The sequence below is a fragment of the Centroberyx affinis genome, unplaced genomic scaffold (assembly GCF_046629955.1).
Source record: "Centroberyx affinis isolate AG114_WGS23_722 - 3 ecotype Tasmania unplaced genomic scaffold, CSIRO-AGI_Caff_v1 ptg001399l_1, whole genome shotgun sequence".
In the NCBI taxonomy this organism is placed as follows: Eukaryota; Metazoa; Chordata; class Actinopteri; order Beryciformes; family Berycidae; genus Centroberyx; species Centroberyx affinis.
The window spans coordinates 158,778-183,401 of record NW_027279881.1 but is presented as its reverse complement, the minus strand read 5'-3'; the positions used below and the strand labels follow the sequence as shown (position 1 = coordinate 183,401).

Below are 24,624 nucleotides of genomic sequence, written 5' to 3'. Positions count from 1 at the left end.
TCAGGACCATGAAATACGCATTCACCCCCTCAAAAAATGCACGGCTCTTAATGAAATTAGATCCAGGGACAGTCGGTCTCAGGAAAAGTCTCAAGTAGCTGTAAGGCCGCTGAGGTGATTTCACTGCTTTTTGAAAATACCCCAGTGATGGAAGCAGTTTCTGTTGAAAAGCAACACAGTGATTCAGTTTCTGATGTGTTCAGTTGAAAAACAATACAGTGATGGACGTTTGTATCTCTTTCTGTTGAAAAACAATATAGGAATGAAGGTCGTTTCTATTGCTTTCTATTGAAAAACAATATAGGGATGAAGGCAGTTTGTATTGCTTTCTTTTTGAAAAGAAACTATGATGTAGTTTCTAATGCATTCATTTGAAAAACACAATGAGTTTTCTATTGCTTTGTACTAAAAAAAATATTGCAGCAGTAATTTCTACTGATGTCTATGGAAAAATAACAGCACTAGATGTGACTGATTGTCATGACTAGTGCTGGTCATGTGATGCCAGGTACAGTAACTCAGTGAGTTCATCAGACAGATCAAATCCTGCAGTCTGCAAAATCTTTTGTTCTGTCGTCTCTCAGCGTTGCCACTATCTCACTGAAGTTTGAAAAAATCTGAAAAGACGGTTTGATAGTTTGATGTTTCTGCTGAGGCGGCGGTTTGAGCGACCAAACTCATCCTAAGTCAACTCCACCCACCAGTGAGCCACGAGGGAGATCCACTTCACATCGGAGGGTCACAGGGTCAAAGCCAAGGTGTTGGATTTGCTTAACTTGGACGATCCTCAAAGGAATTCTGGGATATCATGTTTGGGTCTCAGCTATACCCAGCATGCCCTCCTCAGTCTATCTTCGGGCCCCTGCTGCACTCCAGTCTCCGCGGCGTTCCTTTTTCATGTTATCACCCACTTTACCATCCAGCCGCATCACAGTTCAAATTCCCCCTGACACTTCCCGTGGCATTTTTTTTTTTTTTTACATATATATATTTAGAAGTGCTGCGTGTGTCGGACGAGCCTCTCAGCTGTAGGGTTTATTTGACTGACAGGCCGGGGCAAAGTGAGCGAGGAGCGTTTTGAAGGACGTGAGAGGGTGAACTGATACAGCACCCGACATGTGATGTAACCCAGTAGACGTTCGATCGGCTGACAGCTGGCTGTGTGTGTGTGTGTGTGTGTGTGTGTGTGTGTGTGTGTGTGTGTGTGTGTGTGTGTGTGTGTGTGGAGTGTTAGACAGACAGGGTGGTTAGTTACGCTTAGCTGGTGCCATTCACTTTTCTCTGCCGGGTGAAGGATCAATAGACAGTTATAGACTCTCTCTCTCTCTCTCTCTCTCTCTCTCTCTCTCTCTCTCTCTCTCTCTCTCTCTCTCTCTCTCACTGTCACTCACTCTCTTCTCCTCTCTCTCTCTCTCTCTCTCTCTCTCTCTCTCTCTCTCTCTCTCTCTCTCTCTCTCTCTCTCTCTCTCTCTCTCTCACTGTCACTCACTCACTCACTCACTCTCCCGTATGTCCATCAATAGGCTGAGCAGGTTCATGTTTTGTCTCAGGAATTTCAGCCCGAGTTGACTCAAAGATCATCAACAAACTTTGGCCTCCACCCTCTTGTTTTAAAGGGCATACAGTTTAAAGTCACAAAGAAACAGCTTTTTTTTTTTTTTGTGTCATGCTTCTGTAATTCGACGTGTTTGGGGGAGTGATGTCGGGGCGGGATGTAACACAGGGAGGGACAGAAATGTTTAAAAGTGGGCATGTTGGCCCAGAACAAACAAAGGCAGTGAAGCCCTTTGCTTAGTTGGTGAAGGAATTCACTCTGAATCTTGAGCCGACGCAATTTTATGAATAAATTCCAGCCGCCAGGACACAACCATGGTGTCTTAGGAATAGAAACACTGTTTTCTGGGGGGAGGGGGGGGTACACCTAGGTATCTTGCATAATAGCCTGAGACTGGATGACGGCTGTTCTTCAGTGTTGCGATAACACAAGCTGAAGAGAGAGGTGTTGTGAAGAGAAACGTGAGCTTGTAGGTTCTGGTTTGCATCACAAGACACAAGATGTGGTTACGGTGATGGGAAATGTGTCCGAAGTCTCTGGGGAAGCTGTGTTTTCTGTTCGTTATTAGTTTTCGCTGTGACTGACTTACTGACCAGACCAGACCGTCATCTGCGCTCTATGTTGACATTCCTCATCCTTCTATTTTTATCCCTCTTTCTAGATTCTGTCTCGCTGTCTCTACTTGTCTCCCTTTTCCTCTGGTTATCTTACTCTCTCTCTCTCCCCTTAGCTCTTTCTGTATGTCTCCATCTCTCTCCCTCCCTCCCTCACTCTTTCTCTCCTGTCTAGTAATCTAATCACTGCTAACTGGCTGGTAATGAAGCTGTCATAGTAGAAGCGTCATGTCCACTCCCTGACTCTATTATGTTTCCTGGTAATGTTCCAATTCATTTCCTGGAGAGGAGCGGACAGAGAGGGGGGAATCGTTGATAATGTGATTTGAGACATCACGCTGATTGATTTTGAGTTGTGTTTATGTCCTCCTATTTGATGTTGGAGAGTTGTCAACTCTGTGTGAGTGTGTGTGTGTGTGTGTGTGTGTGTGTGTGTGTGGGTCTGGATCTGGATGTGCTTATGTGTTTTTGATACGCTTCCCTTCGCTTTCCTCCAATCTCATCCTACTCCTGGCCTGAATAAAGCTTGCTTATCTTGTGTGTTTGATTGCCTTTGCAACCACATGGGACAGAAATGGGACAGAAAAAACCCATGGGTTGAGATGTGAAGAGCAAGCTGTGTATGTATCAAAGAGCTGGGGGACCAGTAGGAGTTTAAAGTCACAATGAAACCACATTTTGAGAGCGTCTTGCTTCCTTATGTGATGGTTTTTTTTTTGTTGAAACGAAATGGGATATCAGCTAGGGAGAGAGAGGCAGTTTTATTGGATGGGAGCGGGATTGTGCAAAAAGCTGTGATGGTTTTATTGGTATCTTGGTACACGACAGTAAAGTCAACACTAAAGATTTTCTGTTTTCAAGGAAGAGTAAAAGTAAGGGAGTGAGTAAAAGTGAGGACTTTCTGATATAAATATACAATGAAATATATTTTTTGGTCACTTTTTTGGCATTAATTGTCAAATAGATGAATGGTATGATAGTTAGAATGAGCTAAAAAGACAAAAAAGTTTTAATTTCAGTGTGACTTGAACACTCCCCTCCCCTCCATGAAAACACCCACTGAGTCGAGCTCCTCTCCTCGTCTCCCCAGGTGAAGCTGAACATCATCGGGGACGTGATCGACCAGGGATCCACCAACCTGAGGGTCGACCCCAGCGGCTTCAGCCCCCACGCCGCCATCTACTCCATGCGTCCCGACGTGCGCTGCGTCATCCACGTGCACACTCCTGCCACGGCCGCGGTAAGCTCCCCCACCCCCACCCCCCACCCCCCACCCCCCTTCCACCGAGCTCACTGACACTTTAAAGTTAACAAATAAAGTTTTCAGCCCCAGCCTCGCAAGAGAATCATCCACAATTCACTTTCTGAACACCTGAATCTCATTTTGACGGGGAATGTGATAATCGGGCGTCACATTTTGAGATGAGCTGTTTTCAGAGATGTTTAGAAATTCGAATGAGGTAATTATGTGACTGGAAGAGGCCTTGATGTGCTCCTGTAAGTGTCACCTTGAGAGGACTGTAGAGAGATTTAGCTGAGATAAACAGAAAGAGGAATAATTATCCTTGAATAGACACTGGCACGGTAAGTGTTTGTGAATGAGGCGCTCTGCACTGCAGCGATGCAATTAAGTTTCATGCGAGAACAAACAGACCTGTTCTCGAAATTCTTAAAGAAGTACAGAGTATCAAAATAGGATATACTCGAAAAGATCTAGAAAGAGCTGGAATATTCCCATCATAACTTCTTCTCTCCTACTCGTCCTTGCTCTCTTGCTGCCCCTCCCTCCCTCCCTCCTGTCCCTCCCTCCCTCCCTCCTGTCCCTCCCTCCCTCCCTCCTGTCCCTCCCTCCTGTCCCAGGTGTCGTCTATGAAGTGCGGCATCCTGCCCATTTCCCAGGAGGCTTTGTGCCTGGGTGATATTGCCTATTATAACTACCAGGGCAGCCTGGACGACCAGGAGGAGCGCCGCGAGCTGCAGAAGGCCCTGGGGCCCTCAGCCAAGGTAGGAGACACACACACACACACACACACACATAAAGCCTGACAATGACCTTCTTCTTCTGCATCATCTCTACAGTACTTTCTTTTTCACTCTACATTCACACTGGAAGCAAGCAAATATAATGAACCAAGACGTGAACATTTCAGTAGATTGAGAGCAATTGTCGGTATAGATGTGATAACTTTAATTGAAATGAAGCTTTAAAATGCTCAAGGAAGGGCAGTTTTACACTTTTAATTTCTCGCAGTAAATAAAAACCCTGATGAACAAGTATCATAGTAGTAGTATCATAGTATTGCTAATAGGAAGCTGTAGCAGAAGACAAGTCAAACGGGACAAAAGCAGCATCCTGAGGAAAGGTCGGCTGTGTTTTGTCTACCTTCTCTACCTTCTGTGCTGGCTTAAAGTAAATTTGAAATCAACTTGAGCATCATTTTTGTCCCTGCAAGTGCTGCCTCATTTGAGTGTCTTGGCTACATTTTAAAATGACCGAAGATCAATGGAATTTAAATCGGCAAAGATTCGGCAAGGGAATTTCCACTGGCAACGTGTGAGGCCGATCCCTGATGTGTTCATCCAGTCGCCCAGCCCTTGTTGATACATGGAATTAGAAATGTTTTGGTGGTAACCTATTAGTCACAGGTCCTGTCACGTTAATGTCCAGTCACAACTAAGCAAGTCTGACAAGCGTGTGTGTGTGTGTGTGTGTGTGTGTGTGTGTGTGTTTTACAGGTGCTGGTACTGAGGAATCACGGTGTGGTGGCTCTCGGCGAGACCATCGAAGAGGCCTTTCACTACATCTACAGCGCCCAGTATGCCTGCGAAATACAGGTATACACACCCAGTCTAGGGCTGCAACTAACGATTATTTTCGTTGTCGATTAATCTGTCGATAATTTTCTCGATTAATCGATTAGTTGTTTGGTCTTTAAAATGTCAGAAAATGGTGAAAAATGTCGATCAGTGTTTCCCAAAGCCCAAGATGACGTCCTCAAATGTCTTGTTTTGTCCACAACCCAAAGATATTCAGTTTACTGTCATAGAGGAGTAAAGAAACCAGAAAATATTCACATTTAAGAAGCTGGAATCAGAGAATTTTGACTTATTTTTCTTAAAAAATTACTCAAACCGACTAATCGATTATCAAAATAGTTGGCGATTAATTTAATAGTTGACAACTAATCGATTAATCGTTGCAGCTCTAACACAGTTACACACACACACACACACACACACACAGTTGGCCCACTTGGTGCCGTTTGGGCACCCAGCACATTCCAGCACCACTCGGCTTCCTTTGCACAAATAGTAGAGCCGGGCAGCGGCTTTTCCCCCCTAATCTGTTTGTTTTCCAGTGCCAGACGCTCGCCACAGCTGTTTTCACATTTCCCCACTCTCACTCACTTTTTTAACAACACCCCATAAATCATAATCTCTCGCCCTGTGGAAAATGTTTGCTAAACACAGCCGCGGCCAGGCTATTAGCCGCCTGATGGAGGGAGTCACTCCTCATAGTGATGCTGGGCTGTTGATGCTGGTCCAAAGCTGGATTTAGAATAGGGTTATTTTTTTGTTTTTTTGGGTTTCCAAGGAAGAGTGGGCAGTCCTTTCTCTTTGGTTTTTCTGTCTTTATCAAGGCAGTAAGAAATTTGAGGGGGGAATGGAATAAGAGACACAGCAGGTCAGGGTCAGGCAGGATTCATCCCCACTTCTATTGTTGTATTGTTATTTCATGATGTACAAGTGTCTTTTTGGTTTTATCGAACCTCTAAGAAAAGGCAAAAATATGTGTGTGTGGTGTGTTTGGGTAGGTGGAGTGTGTGTATAGGGGATGGAGTTTCGTATTTTTATGTGTTTGTGGTTGCTTGTAAATACAGTAGATATTAGAATAGATATTAGAGGTGTTGGTGTGGCCCCTGCTCTAATAGGCATACCAAATCTCTTGATTGACTCCCCCCCCCCCCCCCCCCGCCAAGCAAAAGAAAACATTAATCCATCCTGCAAAGCCCGGCTTAATTTCTAAAAATAAATCCGCCTGCCATGTTTGGCTGCTGCCACGTCCATTCTTTGGTGTCGCTGTGACTGACAGCTTTAGATCCAGCGATATCTGCCTGGGATTTGGCTTTTCGGTTGACATTTTTTCTGTGAGACTTTATTCGGATAGTCTAATGTTGACACTCAACTATCAGGTGACAAAAAAGTAGATGTTCAATAAAGTGTCACTTGCCTATTTGGTGCATTTCCACAGACTATGTAACCCTAACCCAGACACTGAATATCTGTAGACTACTTTTTGACTTTTATGAGTCTCAGTTGAAACTCAGTAGACAGTCATTACAGTCACTTGATAGGAAGTTGAGTATCAACATTACCATACCCATGACCATAACCACCACCCCCCCCCCCCCCACCCCCCACACACACACACACACACACACACACACAATAACTTGCCCCCCCAGATACAACTTGGTCCCTGGACCATCTCCCAGACCCCCACCCTCCACCCAACCTGCACTATCAAGCACTTGGACCCTGGATCCCTAACTGGCACTAATAACTTGAACTCTTGACCTTTGACTCTTGACTATTGCACAGGGACACTACAGTACAGTATGTACCTCAGGAATATATCCATGGAACTATCCGAATTGCATTTATTATTTGCATCTCTATTGTCTCTATTGTTGTATATTATGTTCATTACCTTTATTCTATGTTAGTAGCTATTAGGGCTGAACAATTAATCAAAATGTTATCAAAATCGCAATATGGCCTACTGCAATTTTCAAATCGCAGGAGGCGCAAATATTTGTTAAAGGCGAAATGTGTCAAAATACCATTTTAAATTAAATATTGTGGTGCTGCAGAGATGTCCTGGCCTACACGTCATATTCTACGGACTTAAGAAAACATCTTTGTTTGGTAAAGATCCCCGCAAAAATCACACCATAATCATTTTAATACGTTTTTCAGTGTAAATGAGAATAATGATGTAAAAATTATCATTCCCTCTAATATCGCAAATCATATCGCAATTGCAATATCAGTCAAAATAATCGCAATTAGATATTTTTTCAAAATCGTTCAGCCCTAGTAGCTATTTCCTTTATGTCTTTATTACCTTGTACTTGACATACTTTACTTCTTTGGTATTGTCCGCCAATTGCTGCTGTGGCACCTGAATTTCCCCAAGGGGATCAATAAAGTGCTATCTTAGTCTATCAAAGTCTTATCTTATCTTACACTATCCAACTAAAGTGAATAGAAAGTTTGTTGCTGCGTACTAGTGGCCTCTAACACATCATATTCTCATTTTAGGAGGATGATTTTAGTGAGTGAATGCCCCAGAGTCAGATTTTTGGTGATAGAAATATGTTGCATACTTTTACTTACATACTACCTCCATCCCTCTCTCTCTCTCTCTCTCTCTCTCTCTCTCTCTCTCTCTCTCTCTCTCTCTCTCTCTCTCTCTCTCTCTCTCTCTCTCTCTACCTTGTGGGTTGTAGGTGAACGCCATCTCGTGTGCCGGCGGCGTAGACAACCTGATAGTGCTGGACCAGGAGAAGTACAGGTCGCGGGTGTTCGCCCTGTCCGACGCGGAGTCCGTCAACATGGGCGGCCAGTACAAGTGGAAGGTTGGCGAGCTGGAGTTCGAGTCTCTGATGCGGATGCTGGATAACCTGGTGAGTCCGCAGGCATCGAACTGAGAGGAGTTGAGCATCGGCGTACACACACACACACACACACACACACACACACACACACACACACAGGCACATTACAAGACTAGACATGATATACAGACACACAAACACACACACTATAACTGATTTTATCACTTTGCGTCTATGTTTTATCTTTGTGTAAATAAGCTGAGAGGAGTTGCATGGGTAGAGGTGCGCTTAGACATTTACTCTCCTTTTCTTCAATTTGCACTAGCCTAGTGAGAGGTAGTCTCTCTACAAAATCAGTGATTAAAAGTAATAATCAGCAACATTTTCATGTTTCATAATAATAATAACATTTATTTGTATAGCACCTTTCATACACAACATGCAGCTCAAAGTGCTTTACATCAATAGAAGGCGGATAAAAGACAGATAAGAAGATAAAATTCATATAAAAGAACAAGCAAAAGGCATTGCATTAAAAGAATCAAATCAAGTAAAATAGAAAGATATTTTTACCCCCTTAAAGGAGACACAGAATCAAGCGGCGTTACTTCTTGGTATTGAGTAGTCACTCTCACACTGGTGACACTGTCAACCAGTATATGATTAAGTGTGCCTTACCTAGGGTTGCAAAGGGGTGGAAAATTTCCGGTAAATTTCCGGAAAGTTTCCGGTAAATTTCCATGGGAAGTTAAGCTGGGGAATTTTGGAAATATTCCAAATTGGAAACTTTCCATGGGAATTATGGGAATTTATGGGAATTAACTGGAATTGAGGGTAATTTAATGGAAAGGTATCATATCCAAGCATAAATATTTGTTTTGTTATAAGCAGACATCCATCCAAAATAATACAATTAAAACAGATTTATTTGTAAGTAGAACTTTATCAAGTGTTAAATATTTTATTGAACAATCAATTCTTTCATTGAAGAACAAAAACATGAATGTTGAGTTAAATATTACTCATCCCCCCGACCCAACCCATTCAAAAATTAACAAAAATGCACAGAAATGCACAGTGCATGTAGGGGGCGTGGTCTCAATAGCCCTGCAGTAAGCAGTGTGCTATGTGTGCATGTGATTGAGGAATAGCATAGATATTCAACTGTACTTGCATGATATCTGTTGTTTTAGTCAGGATTATGCTAAAATATATTTTCCCCAACTATATTTAAGTTCCCTATTAAGAGCATACCTTAAATTTAGTAAATTCCTGGTTTATTCCCGTTTATTCCCATAAATTCCCGTTAATTCTCAGAAATTCCCGTTAATTCCCATGGAAAGTTTCCAACTTTGAAAATTCCTGGAATTTTGCAACCCTAGCCTTACCTCTTCAAAGATAATCACAACTTAAAAGACCTTTGTCGGCCTCACCGGACAAAAATATGTATAGCGCTATAACTTTTTGGAGAGTTAACTCCCTCAATTCTTCCTTTCAAAAGGAAATCGATTTCGATGAGATCATGAAGGATGTAATATAATTAATGTCTGTTATGCAACTCTCTATCACTGATTGACAAAACACAATAGTGATTCAACCTGTACCCAGTTCTTGAAAGCCTTTAATTGTGCTGTTCTACACATGTGATGGGTAGCTCTTTCTTGGGAAAAATCCTTTTGACGTTTCCGGCAGACAAAAAAAAAAAATCAAAGAAAAATCAAACTTCACCCAACAGAAAATCCAAGAAAAAAACGATGATCTCTGGAAAGTGCAATGCAAAAGCTCCATAACAATGGCCTCTTAGCAGCAAAGATGGCGTTTAAGGGATTGCCCCTTAAAATAACAGGTGCTGGTGCCAAAGTGCTCCGATCAACTGGGAGTGTTTTTATGAAGCAGGAGGGATCATTTTTAAAGGACAAGCGTAGGAGGGAATGACGGGACAGGAGGAGGAGGAGGAGGGTTATGGAGAAGTATTGTTTGAGGAAGACGAGGCGAGGAGAGATGGAGCGGTGATTAAGAAGGAATGGTGGTGCGTCACCGGCCCGGCAGTGCAGCTGTGTCGCTCCCTGTAGGCTCTGGTTTGGGACGAAGTGCGGGAGATTTGGTAAACACAGAAGAATTCAGGACAGTTAACAGAAAGCCTCCCTGTGTTCCCTGTCTGTGTGGATATCTGTCGTTCGCTTTTCTATCCCTGTCTCTCTCTCTCTCTCTCTCTCTCAGCCTTTTCATCCCACTCTTCACTTTCTCTCCCTCTCTTCTCTCCTCCTCTGCTCTCCCCATCCCCTCCTCCTCCTCGTTTCCCCCCTCGATGAATCATCCCCTCTCCGCCCATTGAGAACCTGAGCAGCTCCTCTCCTCCTCCTCCTCTCCCCTCCTTTCCCATCATCCCTCTCTTCTCTCGCACCTCATAAACAAAGCATTGCTATCGGACAGATTCACAGATAAGCTCGGGGGTTTCAGATGTTGCACAAAACCCAGAGGAGGTGATGAAAATGTGGCTGGGGAATGTGAATGAGTAACGTTCTCTCCTCCTTCAGCAACCACTGTCAAGGAGCCCTAGAGCAGCGGTGCTCAACCTGGGGGTTGGGACCCCTGAGTGTGTCATGAGATAATTTTGGGGCTGTCATGAGATTATTTATTGGAAAGGACCATATTTAACATATTTATATTATGTCTGTTTTTTCTGATTTTTCTAAAATCTTTGCTTGCTTAATACTGACTTATTTTCATCCTCTCCGCCTCCTCTGGTAATCAAATGAAACAACCTGAGAAGGGAAAATAATTTTTTGGGTGAACTGTTCACCACTCTGTATATGCAGCCTGTGCTGGGGGGGGTCACAAGTAGGCATCACTTCATTTTAAGGGGTCCCAGGCTGGCCAAAAAGGTTGCAAAACACTGAACTACAGCAAAGCACTTAATCCACAATAACTCCAGTGGTGAGAGGTGAAGCTGGAAAAAACATGCCGGCTCAGTTGACCTTCCCTGCATAAATTAAGGTTTAAAAAGGGGGATCAATATAGTAGGGCAGGAGGAGATTGAGGAAGAAAGGTCAAGACGCTTTGTCCAAAATATTATTAAGGTATATATTATGCTGATATTGAATCAATGCTCGGTAGTGAAGCTGTATAAGCAGCAGTTGTCGGCGGATCTGGGGTGAGATGAATAGAAAGGGACAAAACGGAACAGAGCAGAACTTAAATGTCAAGCTGAGTGTGGAAAACTGTCTGAAACAAAGTTGGACCAAGTGAGAGGACAGTGACACGGAGGGGAAATGGGAGTGTGAGAGAAAAGGATAGATGAGGATGGAGGGAGGGAGGGAGAGAGGGAGAGATAGATGGGGTGGGCGAGAGAGAAAGAGTCAGACAGGAAACGGCTCAGCTGACTCTGTCCTCTGTGTTGCCAGAAACCCCTCTGGTCACAGCACTGTTTTTCTCCTCTCCCTCGCTCTCTGTCAGAGGGCATGGAGAGGGCGAGAGAGAGAGAGAGAGAGAGAGACAGGGAGAGAGAGAGAGGACGAGAGAGAGAGAGAGGGGGACGAGAGAGCAAGCCAGAGAAAGACAGAGACCTTCCCCCCTCTATTTGACTAACTGTGAAACCGGAATTGTTAGTGGACAACAACACAGTTGGGGAGCAACTAGCCTTACTGGAAAAAAAAGTCACACAATAAATGGTCATTCCTATTATGCATTCAGTTAAATTCAGTCACTTCTAGCATGAAAAACAAAAACTAAAGACATAAAAACAACATAATATACAGTAAAGTTGAACTTCTAGTGGCACTACCCACGCTCCTGCATTTTGAGACCAAATTAGTTTCCCATAGAAAAACTTTCTTGCACAGAATCGTGTAGATAGATAACTTTCAATCTAACTCTCCACTCTCTCCAAGGAGGAGATAACCAGCCACCAGCTAAACACAACGAAATTAGATTTGATGAAACTTGAATAATCCCTGTGGAGTAATCAGGACGTTGCAGCAGTAAGTAGAAATAGGACACATCAACAAAGCATAGGATATAAATATGAAACTGCAGATGTGGGTTACATAAATATACTGAACAGACAATTCCAACACTCTGACATATTAAATATCAAGTGTCCAAATGTATGAATGAAACACTTGTGAGTCCATGTGGCTTTTGTTTACAACTCTTGATTTGCTTGTAAACTGGGCAGTGTGAATCTTAACAAACCAAATTACAAAAAATGCGACAAAGTAAACTTTTCCGCCGCGGTTCGGACCAAAGAAAACAAACCGTAGGTTAGGGCTGGGCGATATGGACCAAAAATTATATCTCTGTATTTTAAGGCTGAATGGCGATACACGATATATATCTCGGTATTTTCTAAGAAGTGGGCTAAATGTTCAGTTGTAAGTAGGGCTGGGCGATATGGACAAAATCAAATATAACAATATTTTTGACCAAATACCTCAATATCGATATAATGGCGACAATATTGTAGGGATGACTATTGGTGCTTTCACAAAATATTTACACAATTAGATTTTTGATAAATAATCATCCCACTGAGCAATTTTACGTTGATTAGACGTTTAAAACACGTCTAAATGGCCCATAGCCGTCTAGGCTAAATTAAGTTTAAATGAGGTTGAAAAGTGAAAGTTTATTAGATGTCTACACATAGACAAAATGATCCTAGGCTATATGAGAGCTACGCATAGACGCAATGTTCAAATTACTTCTTGTGCTCAAATAATTATCTTGTAGGCTAGTCTACAGGACTTCTCTGGTGCATATTTTTGGTATTTACAGATGTTTATTCATTGTAATAATGTATTTACTGCTTGGTCTAAAATAGGTCTATACATAGCCGTAATGATCCTGGGCTATATGAGAGCTAAAGCATAGACGCGACGTTGAAATCACGTCTTTTGCTCAGTGGGATCAGTAATGTGGATATAATGACTAAGTGGGTAAAGGCAAATAATAGAACAGCTAGAACAGTCTGGTAAGTTCAGAAAATGACATCACTTTACTGTAATGCAGCATTTAAAACCAGGAAAAGACAACACATATGCCATATCACGATACTACGATATCCAAAATCTAAGACGATATCTAGTCTCATATCACGATATCGATATAATATCGATATATTGCCCAGCTGACGGTGTCGTTCTCGCGGCGCAGGGCTACAGGACGGGCTACGCCTACCGGCACCCCATCGTGCGGGAGAAGCCGCGGCACAAGAGCGAGGTGGAGATCCCGGCCACCGTCACGGCCTTCATGTTCGAGGAGGACGTGGACGGCGGCGCCACGCGGCTGCCCTTCAAGTTCCTGCAGCAGCGGCAGCAGAGGGAGAAGACGCGCTGGCTCAACTCGCCCAACAGCTACACCAAGGTCAGCGTGGAGGCCGGGGACGAGCGCCACCACGCCCGCACTACCACGGTGAGAGGAGGGGGGGTGGGGGTGGGGGTGAGAGAGAGAGAGAGAGAGAGAGAGAGAGAGAGAGAGAGAGAATGAAAGAGTGTTTGAGTGTTGGTGGGTGTGGAAGTTAGAGTGTGTGTGAGGTTTGTGTATGTGTGAGAGAGAGAGAGAGAGTATGATGTGTGTGTGTGTGGGTGGAAGAGTATGTGATTGGAGAATGAGCAAGTGTGTGTGACAGAGTGTGTGTGTATTTCTGAGAGAGAGTGTGTGTGTGTGTGTGTGTGGTGATTAGAAGGTGGGAAAGGAGGAGGATGCAGGATCTCAGATTTTCCACAGATTTTTAGATTCATCAACTTTGTTATTTTTTTTTTATATTTGAGGAAATGTAAGGGAACACAACTGTTAACCCACTTGCTAATTCTAGACAGATTAGTGTGTGTGTGTGTATCTGTAAATATGGATAAATAATATGTGTATAAACATGATGTGAGAAAGCGAGGCAGGCTGTGTGTGTGTGTGTGCTAATGGTTTCTTACCATCTTAATATGGAATGACTTTGCATTGGCTCCATTTCCAACCAGTGCAGAGTGCTTTTCCTTGGTTGTGCTTTGAGTCCAGTTGTCATCCCAGTGTTTGAAACATGATATTAGATCGCCATCTACTGGCCGAACAGAGAATTACACCCCATTTTATATTCAATCGCATTAGCTGATGTTATTTACAGCAGTGATTCTCAACCTTTTTCATATCAAGGACCCCTAATTTAGTCCACATTAGGACCACGGACCCCCATGTGATGAGATTTTGTCTCTTGGACCCAAATCTGAGAATACTTTTATTGTTGATTTTGTCCAGAATTCCATGACTATCTGTATTGTAGGTAGAGATATAACAGTGAAATTATGATCAAAATAGTCATTCTTCTACATTCTCTACTTGTGCTAACTTCCCGGACCCCACGTTGAGAACCTCTGATTTACAGTACCTTTTAGGCATTTAGCCGAGAGTGATTTACGTTGAATGCAACTGTAGAATAAGCATAAATTCCACGTTCACCAATATTCAAGTAAACAATCGTAATGAGAGCATGGGTCAGAGTTATACCGCCCTCCCTGACAACAGATGAGTCACTGTACTGTGTATAACTTGATACTGATGTATTAACTGACAAAATATGAGCTAAGGAGCATTTTGAACTTTAGACAAAAGCATTAGACCAAGACAAGGATGAAGATATGGAAGAACAATATGTGATTCAGTGGGGAGAGGAGCATGTGAATTATTTACTCAAGAGATTTTTCCCTGTTTTTAGTTCAGGATAGAAAATAAGGAGTGGCTGCATGTCATTCGTAGAGGATCAACAACAGCATCACTAAATAGAGAGCGAATCATTTCCTCATTTGTTATGATACCTTAGGGACGGACAGTTTTGATCTGACCTGTGTTTATTTCCCTTCCCTGTGCAGTGGATGAAGGCGGAGGAGACAGGAACCCCGATCCGGATCGAGGACCCCAATCAGTTCGTCCCTCTCAACACAGACCCCACTGAGGTGCTGCAGAAGAGAAACAAAGTGAGTCTGGCCTTCTCCTCTCAGTCCGCATTTCAGGCATTTAGCTGACGCTGTTGGCCAGAGCAACTTCCAATGTATAGAATATACAGTTAAAGATGCACCAAGATCAAGATCACCAAGACTACAAGCAACCAAGAGTAGAAAATGTAAGGGTTGGAGTCACTGCCTTGATAGTATTCCTGTAAACATTGCATAATCATGTAAGAGAGAAGTGCTAGGAAACAAAATAAAATAAGAGCTCAGGAGAGAGGTTGGGTTTTTTTCTTTTTAACACATCCCAGGTCCTCAAACACAGAAATGTACGGTAAATTCAAAACTGAGCTCCAGTCAGGGTCAATTGGACAGCATTATCTTGTAGTTTTCTTGATATGGTTAGGTTTTAAAACTTCCATTACTTCTAAGGTGGTTTGCTCTGATACTTTTCATTGTGTTTTGGTTTAAAGAAGAGTTCAAGACGGCTCAGAAATGGGAAGTATCACATCTGAAGAGAGAACAGTATCAGCAGGAGAGTAATCAGGGACTTAACACACTTGGTGCAAATTTTCTACATCCCAAGTGACAACACACATTGTCTTCACCTTTCTTTCTAGCATAGGTGTCGGAAACTTCCCACTTCTGAATTGTCCTGGAACATGGTTTCCCGTCATATAAAACTCACTGTGAACTGCTTCCTGGTTCCGTGACCGGTGCGATGACATCACTGTGTGTTTTTTTTTTTGTCCCACCACAGATCAGAGAGCAGAACCGGTTTGACATGATGTCTTCAGGACCGCGCTCTCAGCACCTCGCGGGAATCCCTGTAGACGAACCGAGACGGGTGAGAACCAGATCTTGGTGACACGCAATGCTAAAATACAGAAAGTCTGCACACTTTCCCTCAACCTGCCTCGTCTACTTCTGCCTCAGTTAGTGATTTCCTACATTTCCCAGAATGTCTTTCAACAAACCCAAGTGCCTGAATGTGTTGCATCCAGTATGTGTAGGTGGAGAGAGAGAAATCGCAGTAGTGATAGTATAGTAAGAGCAAGAGAACGAGAGTTTCCAGTCGAGAAAAAGAAATAGTCGTGCCCCCACACAACATGTCTTGTGGCTGCATTGCATTCTGGTCTATTGAGGCTGCTGTCAGTGGAGAAATTGGTCTCTCTGCCTCTTCTACGATGGATTGCTCCCTCTTCTCTCCTTGACCATCGGTGCAAAATGGCGGCTCTAGAAAGAAGCTCTTGATCTTTTCATTCTGAGGGACTGACACCACAACCTGACGTTTACTGTCAATGTTTTAGATAGTTAAAAAATTCTCTACCGAAGTTAAAGTCCATAGTGTATCCACAGGATTAGGAATAGCACACCACCACTAAATAGGCCCAGAAATGCAAGGTACATCACCAATAGCTGTGTTTCAACAGTGTTCAAGGGTTTAAGGGTGGATTTTTCCTTTAAGTACAAGGGTTGAGACATTTACTTTATATTTAATATTCAGGAATTTAACTGAAGCTCCAGAGCAACTTACAGAGAGTGAGCGGGTGATGGTTCAGTGTCTTGCACAAGGGCTTTTGGCAGGGTGCTTGGCTACCGATGGACATGCAATGGCTTGACCCTGTGACCTTCCAGGTTACAGGACAATCAGTGCAGATTTCAGCTGATGGAACAGCTCCGGGTCTCAGTTAGGAACACTGAAGGTTCATCAGGAGCAATGACATCTGGGTGTTACTGGGAACTTCACTGGCTTATCTAAGTATGGAAAAATACTATGACTAACCCACTCCATTAATTCACCAGCCAGTTTAATGACCACTCTCAACCACTAGGTGGAGCCAGGTGAACATCTTCTGCAGCAAATGCAAAGGGCCTCAAGTCAAATACAGTTTATGTTGATGGTTTTGCTTTGCGAGACATTTAAGTAAATATAAAAAAAAGAGTAAATAAATACAAAAGATAAGTACATAAAAATGCTATTTGAGATAATTTGATGCTGATGTTTCTGTGGTCGGTGTCTTGTGTTGAAGGACCCGCTGCGGGTAAAAGTTCTGGTAAATATCCACAGGTGTTTTCTGAATGCTTCTGTTTGCAGTGGTGTTTTCATTTGGACCTTTTAGATTTGGTTGGCACTTTTTTTATTTTCTTCGAACATTAGTGAATGCATGCTGTTGTCAACATTGAGTATTGCGTTTGACACTACAACATTATATTCATTTTCACCAGTTATTTCTAGATGACACAAAACTGCACTCCTGTTTTTTTTATTTATTTTTTTGGTTTTGTTGAGTGAGATAGTGTGTTAGAGCATGATGTCTTTAGACCAGTATTTATACACACTAAGCAACGCAGACTTGTTATTTCACATGTGTGTTTTGTGGGCATGTGTGTGTTTTTCTTGTGGGTACGTCGACTCAGCGCTCCCGTATAAATTGTCTTGGTACACGTCTGGTTCCATTTTATAGAGTCAGAGTCTCGTATGGTACAGAATGTTCTATAAGCATGAGAGTATGCAGACTGATGTAATCTGTGTGCAAAATGTGTGATTAGATGAGTTATGCGTGATGTGGTCGACACTCTGTTTCATCTCTGTGTGAGCGCTCTTGTTCACGCTGTAATTAAGTGTGTGTTTGTGACCGCTTGACTCTACTTGTGTGTCTGTGTGTGTCTGTGCCTGCCTTTATGTATGTGTGTCTGTCTGTTGATGAATGTACTGTATATATGATGTTTTAGTGTGTGTTTGTCTGCTTGTGTGGTTGTCTGTCTACCCGTGTGTGTGTGTGTGTGTGTGTGTCTGTATGTATGCATGTGTCCTTGGTTATGATTGTGCTTCTGAAACACTGTGTGTGTATGTGTCTGTGTGTGTGAGAGAAAGAGCTGTGTGGGTTTCTGTGACTGTGTGTGTGCCTGAGATGTGTGTGTGTGTGTGTGTGTGAGAGAGAGAGAAAGGGGGTGTGTGTGTGTGTGCTTTGTTGTAATTGTGCATTGAAAGAATGTGTGCATGTGCCTGCTTTTGGGTGTTTGTTTCCACCTTCCTGTGTGTACCTGCTTGTGAGAGTGCTTCTGCCTGTGTGTGTGTGTGTGTGTGTGTGTGTGCGTGTGCTCCCATGCTAACCCCTCTCCCTGCCTCCTCCTCAGCCATACGTGCCCACAGAGGAGGAGCAGATGGCTCCCCTGCCTCCCAACCCCTTCAGTGAGCTGTCAGAGAGAGAGCTGGACGACTACCGCAAGAACGTGGAGAAGAGGCAACTGGGCCTCAGCGGTACGACACACACACACACACACACACACACACACACACACACACACACACACACCATAACATGCAAATGTATACACACCACTGCATAAACGCTTGAATGTTCATGCATGGGCGTGTGCACTCGCTCCCGATCTCAGACACACTGACATGCACACACACACACCACAAGACCCCAGTCACACTGGGAGACATATGGACCTGCACACATGCACAGATACACACACACACACACACACACACAAGCACAAAATGGCTTGTACTCAAAGCCAAAGTCTTATCCTTAGTGTCAGTGGAAAATAACCCTGCAGTCCAGAGGCCGAAGCGCTGTTTCCTTAGCAGTATTCCCAGTGGACACTCCTGTATCCTAACACACTGCCTTGGCTTTCACACACACACACCCACACACCCACACACACACACACACACACACTCACACACATCTCTATATCCCTTCACCATGAGGGTTTGTCCCCAAGGGTCCCTCTGCTGCTCCCGTCCCACACAGGATAGTCGATGCTAATCATATTAGCCCTCTGTTCCAATGCCTTTCAGGGAGGCAGCGGAAAAATCAATAGTGAATGGATAGTGTGTGTGTGTGTGTATGTGTGTGTGTGTCACATTGGACCGGATTAGTCAGTCAGTGTGTGTGTGGGTGTGTGCGTGAGCGTGCACATGTACATAAATGTGTGCACATGTGTTGATGCATCCAAACGTTCATATAGAATTGTGCAAATGTATATTCACATGTGCACAGGAACATGGTGTGTGTGTGTGTGTGTGTGTGTGTGTGTGTGTGGTGTGTGTGTGTGTGTGTGTGAGGCCAGTATGACTAAGATGGCAGACCGACCAAACAGCAGGTCTTCACACCCGCCACATGAGCGGAGCTGGTTGCTATGACACTGTTACCCCCTCCGCCCCATGACTCCCCGGTGGCCAATCTGGATGCAAGCTGGAGACCGTCTGGAACGGCCTAATACAAGCCTGGGCTGCACACACACACACACACACACACACACACACACATGGACAGATAGATTTGGCCCGTGTGAAGTAGTATCCAATCCTCTGTGAATAATGCCAACCAAACTGTGATGATTTTGATATTGAATGATCTTGACACAAATCTAAAACACCTGAAGTAAAAACCTCAACTTTTAATAATTTTCAAGATGTCCCATGCAACCTATTCAAAACCCACTCAGATATAAAAAAAAAATCTGAGGCTGTCAAATTGAAAATAACTTTTTCTTCGTTCCTGAAAAGTGAACTATGTGCATGTAACCGGTTTTCATCTGAGAAGCACGATACGAGGGCTTCTCTTCCACAGAACAGGCCGTTATGCAACTCCGCTCTATAGGCTGTATATGAATGAGCTGTGAATGACTGCCTTGGCCAACTGATTGTGCAACACTGAACGTGCTAATGAACGTGTTGAAGTGCTACGGGAATGACATTCACACATACTAATCACTGCACAGCGCTAACTAAGCTACTAATGCTGAACTGGACTGTAACATTTACTGTATAATAAGGTGTTTTTTTTATAGCTACTGGGTGCAGTCCCACACATACTTAATGATATATTTGAAAAACGAGTAAGAGCACATGAATCTTGCATCACCTCAAATTGGTTAAAGCATTTACACTTTAAGCGTTTAGCAGGGAGAGCTTTAGCATCGTGCTCAAAGACAGTGGTTCTCAAACTTTTTGGCTCGTGACTCCTTAAAACGAAGTGATGTGCAGAGTTCAGCCAAAGAATGATTTTCCCTTTTCAGGTTGTTTCATTTGATGCATTATCAAAGGAGGCTGAGAGGCTGAAAACTATTCAGTATTTCACAAGAATGAAAAAAGGAAAAATTAGAGGAAAATCTGAAAAAATAGACTTGATAATGAATTTGTATAGTAGAAATATGCTTTTTTCCCTATTCCATGAATTGTCTCACGACCCCCCCAAAAAATCATCTCCGGTCCCGAGCCCTAGGTTGAGAACCACTGCCCAAAGACACACCGGTTGTTGCGGGGGGGGGGGTCGGACCTGTGACGGTCTCCCCAACCGCCGGGCCAACATGGCGTCCAAAATGTACGCTCAGTCGCCAGCTGAAAAAAAAAACCAGACCACTTACAATCAGCCAATGGCGGCGCTCCGAGGCGACTGACGTACCGCCAAACGGACAAGACTTGAGGAAATGTTGTGGAAAAGCAGCTGTGCATGGCCTGTTTCTAACATGTGTGTGTCACCGCTAATCTCTCACCCCTCGACCCCCTCCCCGACCCTTCATCCTAAATCCCCTCACCCCACTCTCAACCTGCTCACCCCTGCTGTCGTCCCACCGCTTCAATCCCCTCTGCCACACCGCAATCCTCTCACCCACCCACCTACCCACCATCCCTTACCCCCCCCCCCCCCGCCACCCTCACCCCCCATCCTCCCTCCACACCCTCCCTGCAGATGGCGAGCACGAGCTAACCTCCGACGACGGCTCCACTCTCTCTCAGTCTCTGTCTCTCACCCAGTCCCCGCAAAGCACTCCAGCTAAAGAAGGTATCACTCACTCAGAAAGAGAGAGAGAGAGAGAGAGAGAGAAAGACACTCTTTTGAGAATGCTCTTCACTGCTGTGCTGTGTGTGTCTCTAAGTAGATCGGACGTGTGTGTGTGTGTGTGTGCATGAGAGTGTGAATTAATAAACTGAAATGGAACTAGGTGCTCAGGTATGCTGTGCGCTGATATGTGACTGTACTGATCTGCGCTAGAGGCTAGGAGGTAAAGCTGCAGTAGGCAAGATTTCTATGTAAAAATAGACTCGTCTTATCAGCTGAAATCACAAAGTGGGGCTGCAACAGAGAGGAGCGTCCCATCCCCGCTAAACGAGACGCTGTAGATTCGCCCTATATGTTCAAATGAAACCGTCTCCGCCCACAGGAAGAGACAAATTGAAGCGTAAAGTCCCTTCTACTTCCCAGAAAACAGAGTTGTCTTTAATGGTGACCTCATGCTGCACCAGTTGGTGTAAATATGCATTCCAACTAGGGCTGGGTATCGGTACTCGATGCCTTTTAAGGTATCGACCGAAATAACCCAGTACCAAGTAGTATCGAAACTTCTCCAGTCAAACGATATCTGCATTCGTTATTTTTTGTACACAGATCTAGAAAAAAAATGACTATTTGTATGGTTTTGCTCGCAGCCAATCACCGCAAGCATTCTTTGATTTAATGCGACGTGTGATTGGCCCACACAACCCATACAGTCTGTGGTAGTGCCGAGATGCCACCAAAACGTTAAAAAAAAAGGTATCGAATGAAGTACTCTATTGGTATCGGTATCACTTTAAGGGTGCTGGTATTGGGACTGGTATCGTAATTTTTTAAACGATACCCAGCCCTAATTCCAACCAATAAAACCGTCACAAATTTTTGAAAATAAATATATCAAATATCAAATAATATTCCCTTTCTTTCCCTGACTGATATCCCAATGGTTTAGACTTTTGAATGATCCCTCCCTGTGTTATGTCCCGCCCCAACATCCTGTTTCAACAGGACGTGCATCAGGTCAAGGAAGTAAAGATGCTGTTTCATGGGGTCTTAGAGAGCGAAATCCAAACTGTCTGTCCGTCCAGAGAAAGCTGGACTCACCAACGTTAGATCTTCTCCTCTCTCGTCTCTTTTTGGTTTATAAAGCATCACAGACCGACCGGCCGGCTTGGTAAACATGAGCGTGCTGTGTCCAGTTTACTAAACACATATCACATGATTTCTGGGTATTGAAGTTTTTGAAACGGTTGCCTTTTTCGCTGCCGACTGTAGCTGCCATCGTCCAAAGTTGCCTAGTGCAGCTTTAAGGGCTTTTTTCCCCCCGGGGCGCAGTAAATCTTATCTCTGACATTTAACGTACCTCAGAGCGAGAAAGATCATAGTACCCTCCTTCACAAGTTGTAAACAAAGACACCGTGGGATTGGCTTCCTGTCAGCTTCCCTCCAACACACACACATGCAAAACCACAGAATAACAATTAGCCGACTGCAACAAATTGGCTCTGGAGACCCATATTTTCTGACGCCACCGCTGCGAGGTCAGCCGGTTGTTGTCATGCCGTGACCGAAAACAGGTCAATTGTTGTGCAAGCCCCTTTTGATGTCACCCTGCGTCTATTGTGCTGAGATGAAAATAGCCCCAGCAGTCCCTGAAAGCAGCGTTATTCAGCGTAGTAACAGGATGCCTCTGCCCTCCATTCTCCACCATGCATTTACATCACAGGGAAAGGGATATCGCACCAGCGGGCCTGTTACGTAAACAGTCATTAAGGGAATGGGTGTAACCCGCTGTTCTCCAAAGATTTTTTTTTTCTAAGGTGAAAGGAGGACAGGCTCTCTAGGCTATCAGGTCACTGGGGTTTTACACAGGCAGGTTATGAAATATGTAGAGCATGGGGACAGAGTCTCTGGGTGGGAAATGGAAGTTATTTAACGCAGCACAAACAGAATCAGGATCCATTACAGGAATTTGGTGTTTGGTGACAGTAGTGTGGGAACATATTGTGACATAAGTGCATACTGACACACATGGCACCGGGACAACTGGACCAACATTTACTTCCAAAGGGACAGTGCAAGACAAACAATAGACAGCAGCCGTGCTATGAATAGACTGAGCACAATGCAGTGTAAACATTGCTCAGATAGTGTTTGGGTCAAAGCTTAAATTTGGTGGCAAATGGGCAGACAAGCAGATCAGACGATTTCTGCATAGCAGCTAGCTTGTGTGAAGAGAAATCTGAAAACTAGACCTCATTTATCATATTTTTAAATTAATGTATTCATTTTTGCTAGCAACTATGTCACCAATTGATGAGTAAAAAGAAAAATAATGTGAAAAGTGTTTTATTGTCTGATTGGTAGAGCCCATGTTTTCACCCAGAATGTAGTGGAGGGTAAACCCACCTATACTCAGTTACAAGCTTTTATGACCAAAATTCATAATATGCATCATAGTAAATGGTATCAAACTATTGTAAACTATATAAATATAAGGTATTATATGGAAGAATAGCATAAATTAATGCTTTTTTGAGAAGAAACTTGCTTTTTGTGTATACATTTGTGGTTGTTTGACTTATGATCTTGACTTATGGTTGTTTGAATGATCACCAACTGGAGGTCAAAATATTTGCAGCAAAATGTTTGTGACGACTAGTCCCTCACTTGTTTACCGCTGCATCACTTGTCACAAACATATTGGTGCAGATTTTCTGATTGATGGTCGCTTTTCAAACTCTGCGTGAAGTTGAACACCAGTCAACTGTTTTTCAAGCTCAGGATTGTGGCATTTTCACCACTCTCACCATTTTCTTCCATATAGGCAATAAATGGAATATGGGCACTTTGCTGTTGTTTACTAATGTTAGTCCAAATGAAGTGTGAGCCATACCATGTTGAGGCAGTCTGGCGGTGTTTCTCGTTCCCTCTCCTACTTCCTTACCTAACCTGTGTCTCTCCCTCCCCCCCCCCCATCCCCCCCCTCAGAGAACCACACGGGCCTGATGAACGGCAAGGACGACCACGGCGACGCGGACGAGGAGCTGTCCAAGCGCGTCAGCCAGCTGACCACCAGTGTGGAGAGCGTGGAGATCACGGTGCGCTCCGGCGAGAAGATCGAGGAGGCGCTGTCCCCCGAGAGCTCGCCCTCCAAGTCGCCCAACACCAAGAAGAAGAAGAAGTTCCGCACCCCGTCCTTCCTGAAGAAGAACAAAAAGAAAGAGAAGACGGAGGCCTGAGAGCAGACGGGCGGGCGAGGCGGGCGGCGAGGCGGGCAGGAAGACCGAGAGAGGGGCGGCAGCCACCTTGTTTTGTTTAATGTCTGTTTTTATTTTGTCTCCGTTTTCAGTGTCATTCTATGTCTTTTGTTTTTAATTTTATTTGATTTTTTTTTTTTTTTTTAAACAAATGGTTCTTTTATGTACAAAATGTTAGGCGGAAGAAAGGATTACAGAAAAAAGAATGAATTGGTTGTATAACAAAAAAAAGAAAAAGATCTGTGCTTCTGCAAAAGTACAGGAATGTTTGATAGGGAAATTACGGGGCGGGGCGGGTGGGAACAAAAGTGAAAAGTGCAGCAAATGCATGGGTGACTTGGGTGGGTGTGGGGTGTGTTTGTCTGCATCACACCCCCTCACCCGTGCAGGTCTCCTCGCAGGCCGTAAGGTGTCAACCCGAGACCCCCATCGATCCTGAAGAACTGGCTCATCCTGTGTCGTTTCCCAGGCTGATAATGGGACCTGAAACCGCCTGGCGTGTTTCTTGCTTCATAATCGTTAGCCGCACTTTGGCAAGTCCGGAAAGCACCATGAGCGGTGTGAAACTGCACATTTTTTTGGTTGAGCGTACAGAAAACTCCTCCTTTTTTTTATTTTTTTTATTTTCTGTTCATATTCCCCCGGTCTCGCTTCTACATACTCTCCTCGTCACTTGACTCTTGTGTATAGGGAACTGAGAGGCCACATGAAATGGAAGTCACACTGGAAAACTGGTCTTAGAAAAACAGCCACGGGGTTTGTGTTGATTTTCTCTTTCTCTTTTCTCTCTCTCTCTCTCTCTCTCTCTCTCTCCCTCGCTCTCTCTCTCTCTCTCTCGCACTCT

At 43.9% G+C, this 24,624-nt stretch overlaps 1 protein-coding gene across 1 annotated transcript in view; it reads left to right on the top strand.

Moving 5' to 3' along the window:
- add3a (adducin 3 (gamma) a) overlaps window positions 1–24,053 on the top strand; it is a gene marked incomplete at its 5' end in the record, with an annotated part of 30,187 nt that extends 6,134 nt beyond the window's left edge. Inside the window, 10 exons of the mRNA XM_071526324.1 lie at window positions 3,260–3,409; window positions 4,030–4,173; window positions 4,906–5,004; window positions 7,683–7,859; window positions 12,945–13,202; window positions 14,648–14,752; window positions 15,483–15,569; window positions 17,864–17,987; window positions 20,437–20,529; window positions 23,512–24,053. Coding sequence (XP_071382425.1) covers window positions 3,260–3,409; window positions 4,030–4,173; window positions 4,906–5,004; window positions 7,683–7,859; window positions 12,945–13,202; window positions 14,648–14,752; window positions 15,483–15,569; window positions 17,864–17,987; window positions 20,437–20,529; window positions 23,512–23,762 — 1,488 coding nt within the window. The remainder of the gene's footprint in view (window positions 1–3,259; window positions 3,410–4,029; window positions 4,174–4,905; window positions 5,005–7,682; window positions 7,860–12,944; window positions 13,203–14,647; window positions 14,753–15,482; window positions 15,570–17,863; window positions 17,988–20,436; window positions 20,530–23,511) is intronic.
- Window positions 24,054–24,624: the final 571 nt, after the last annotated feature.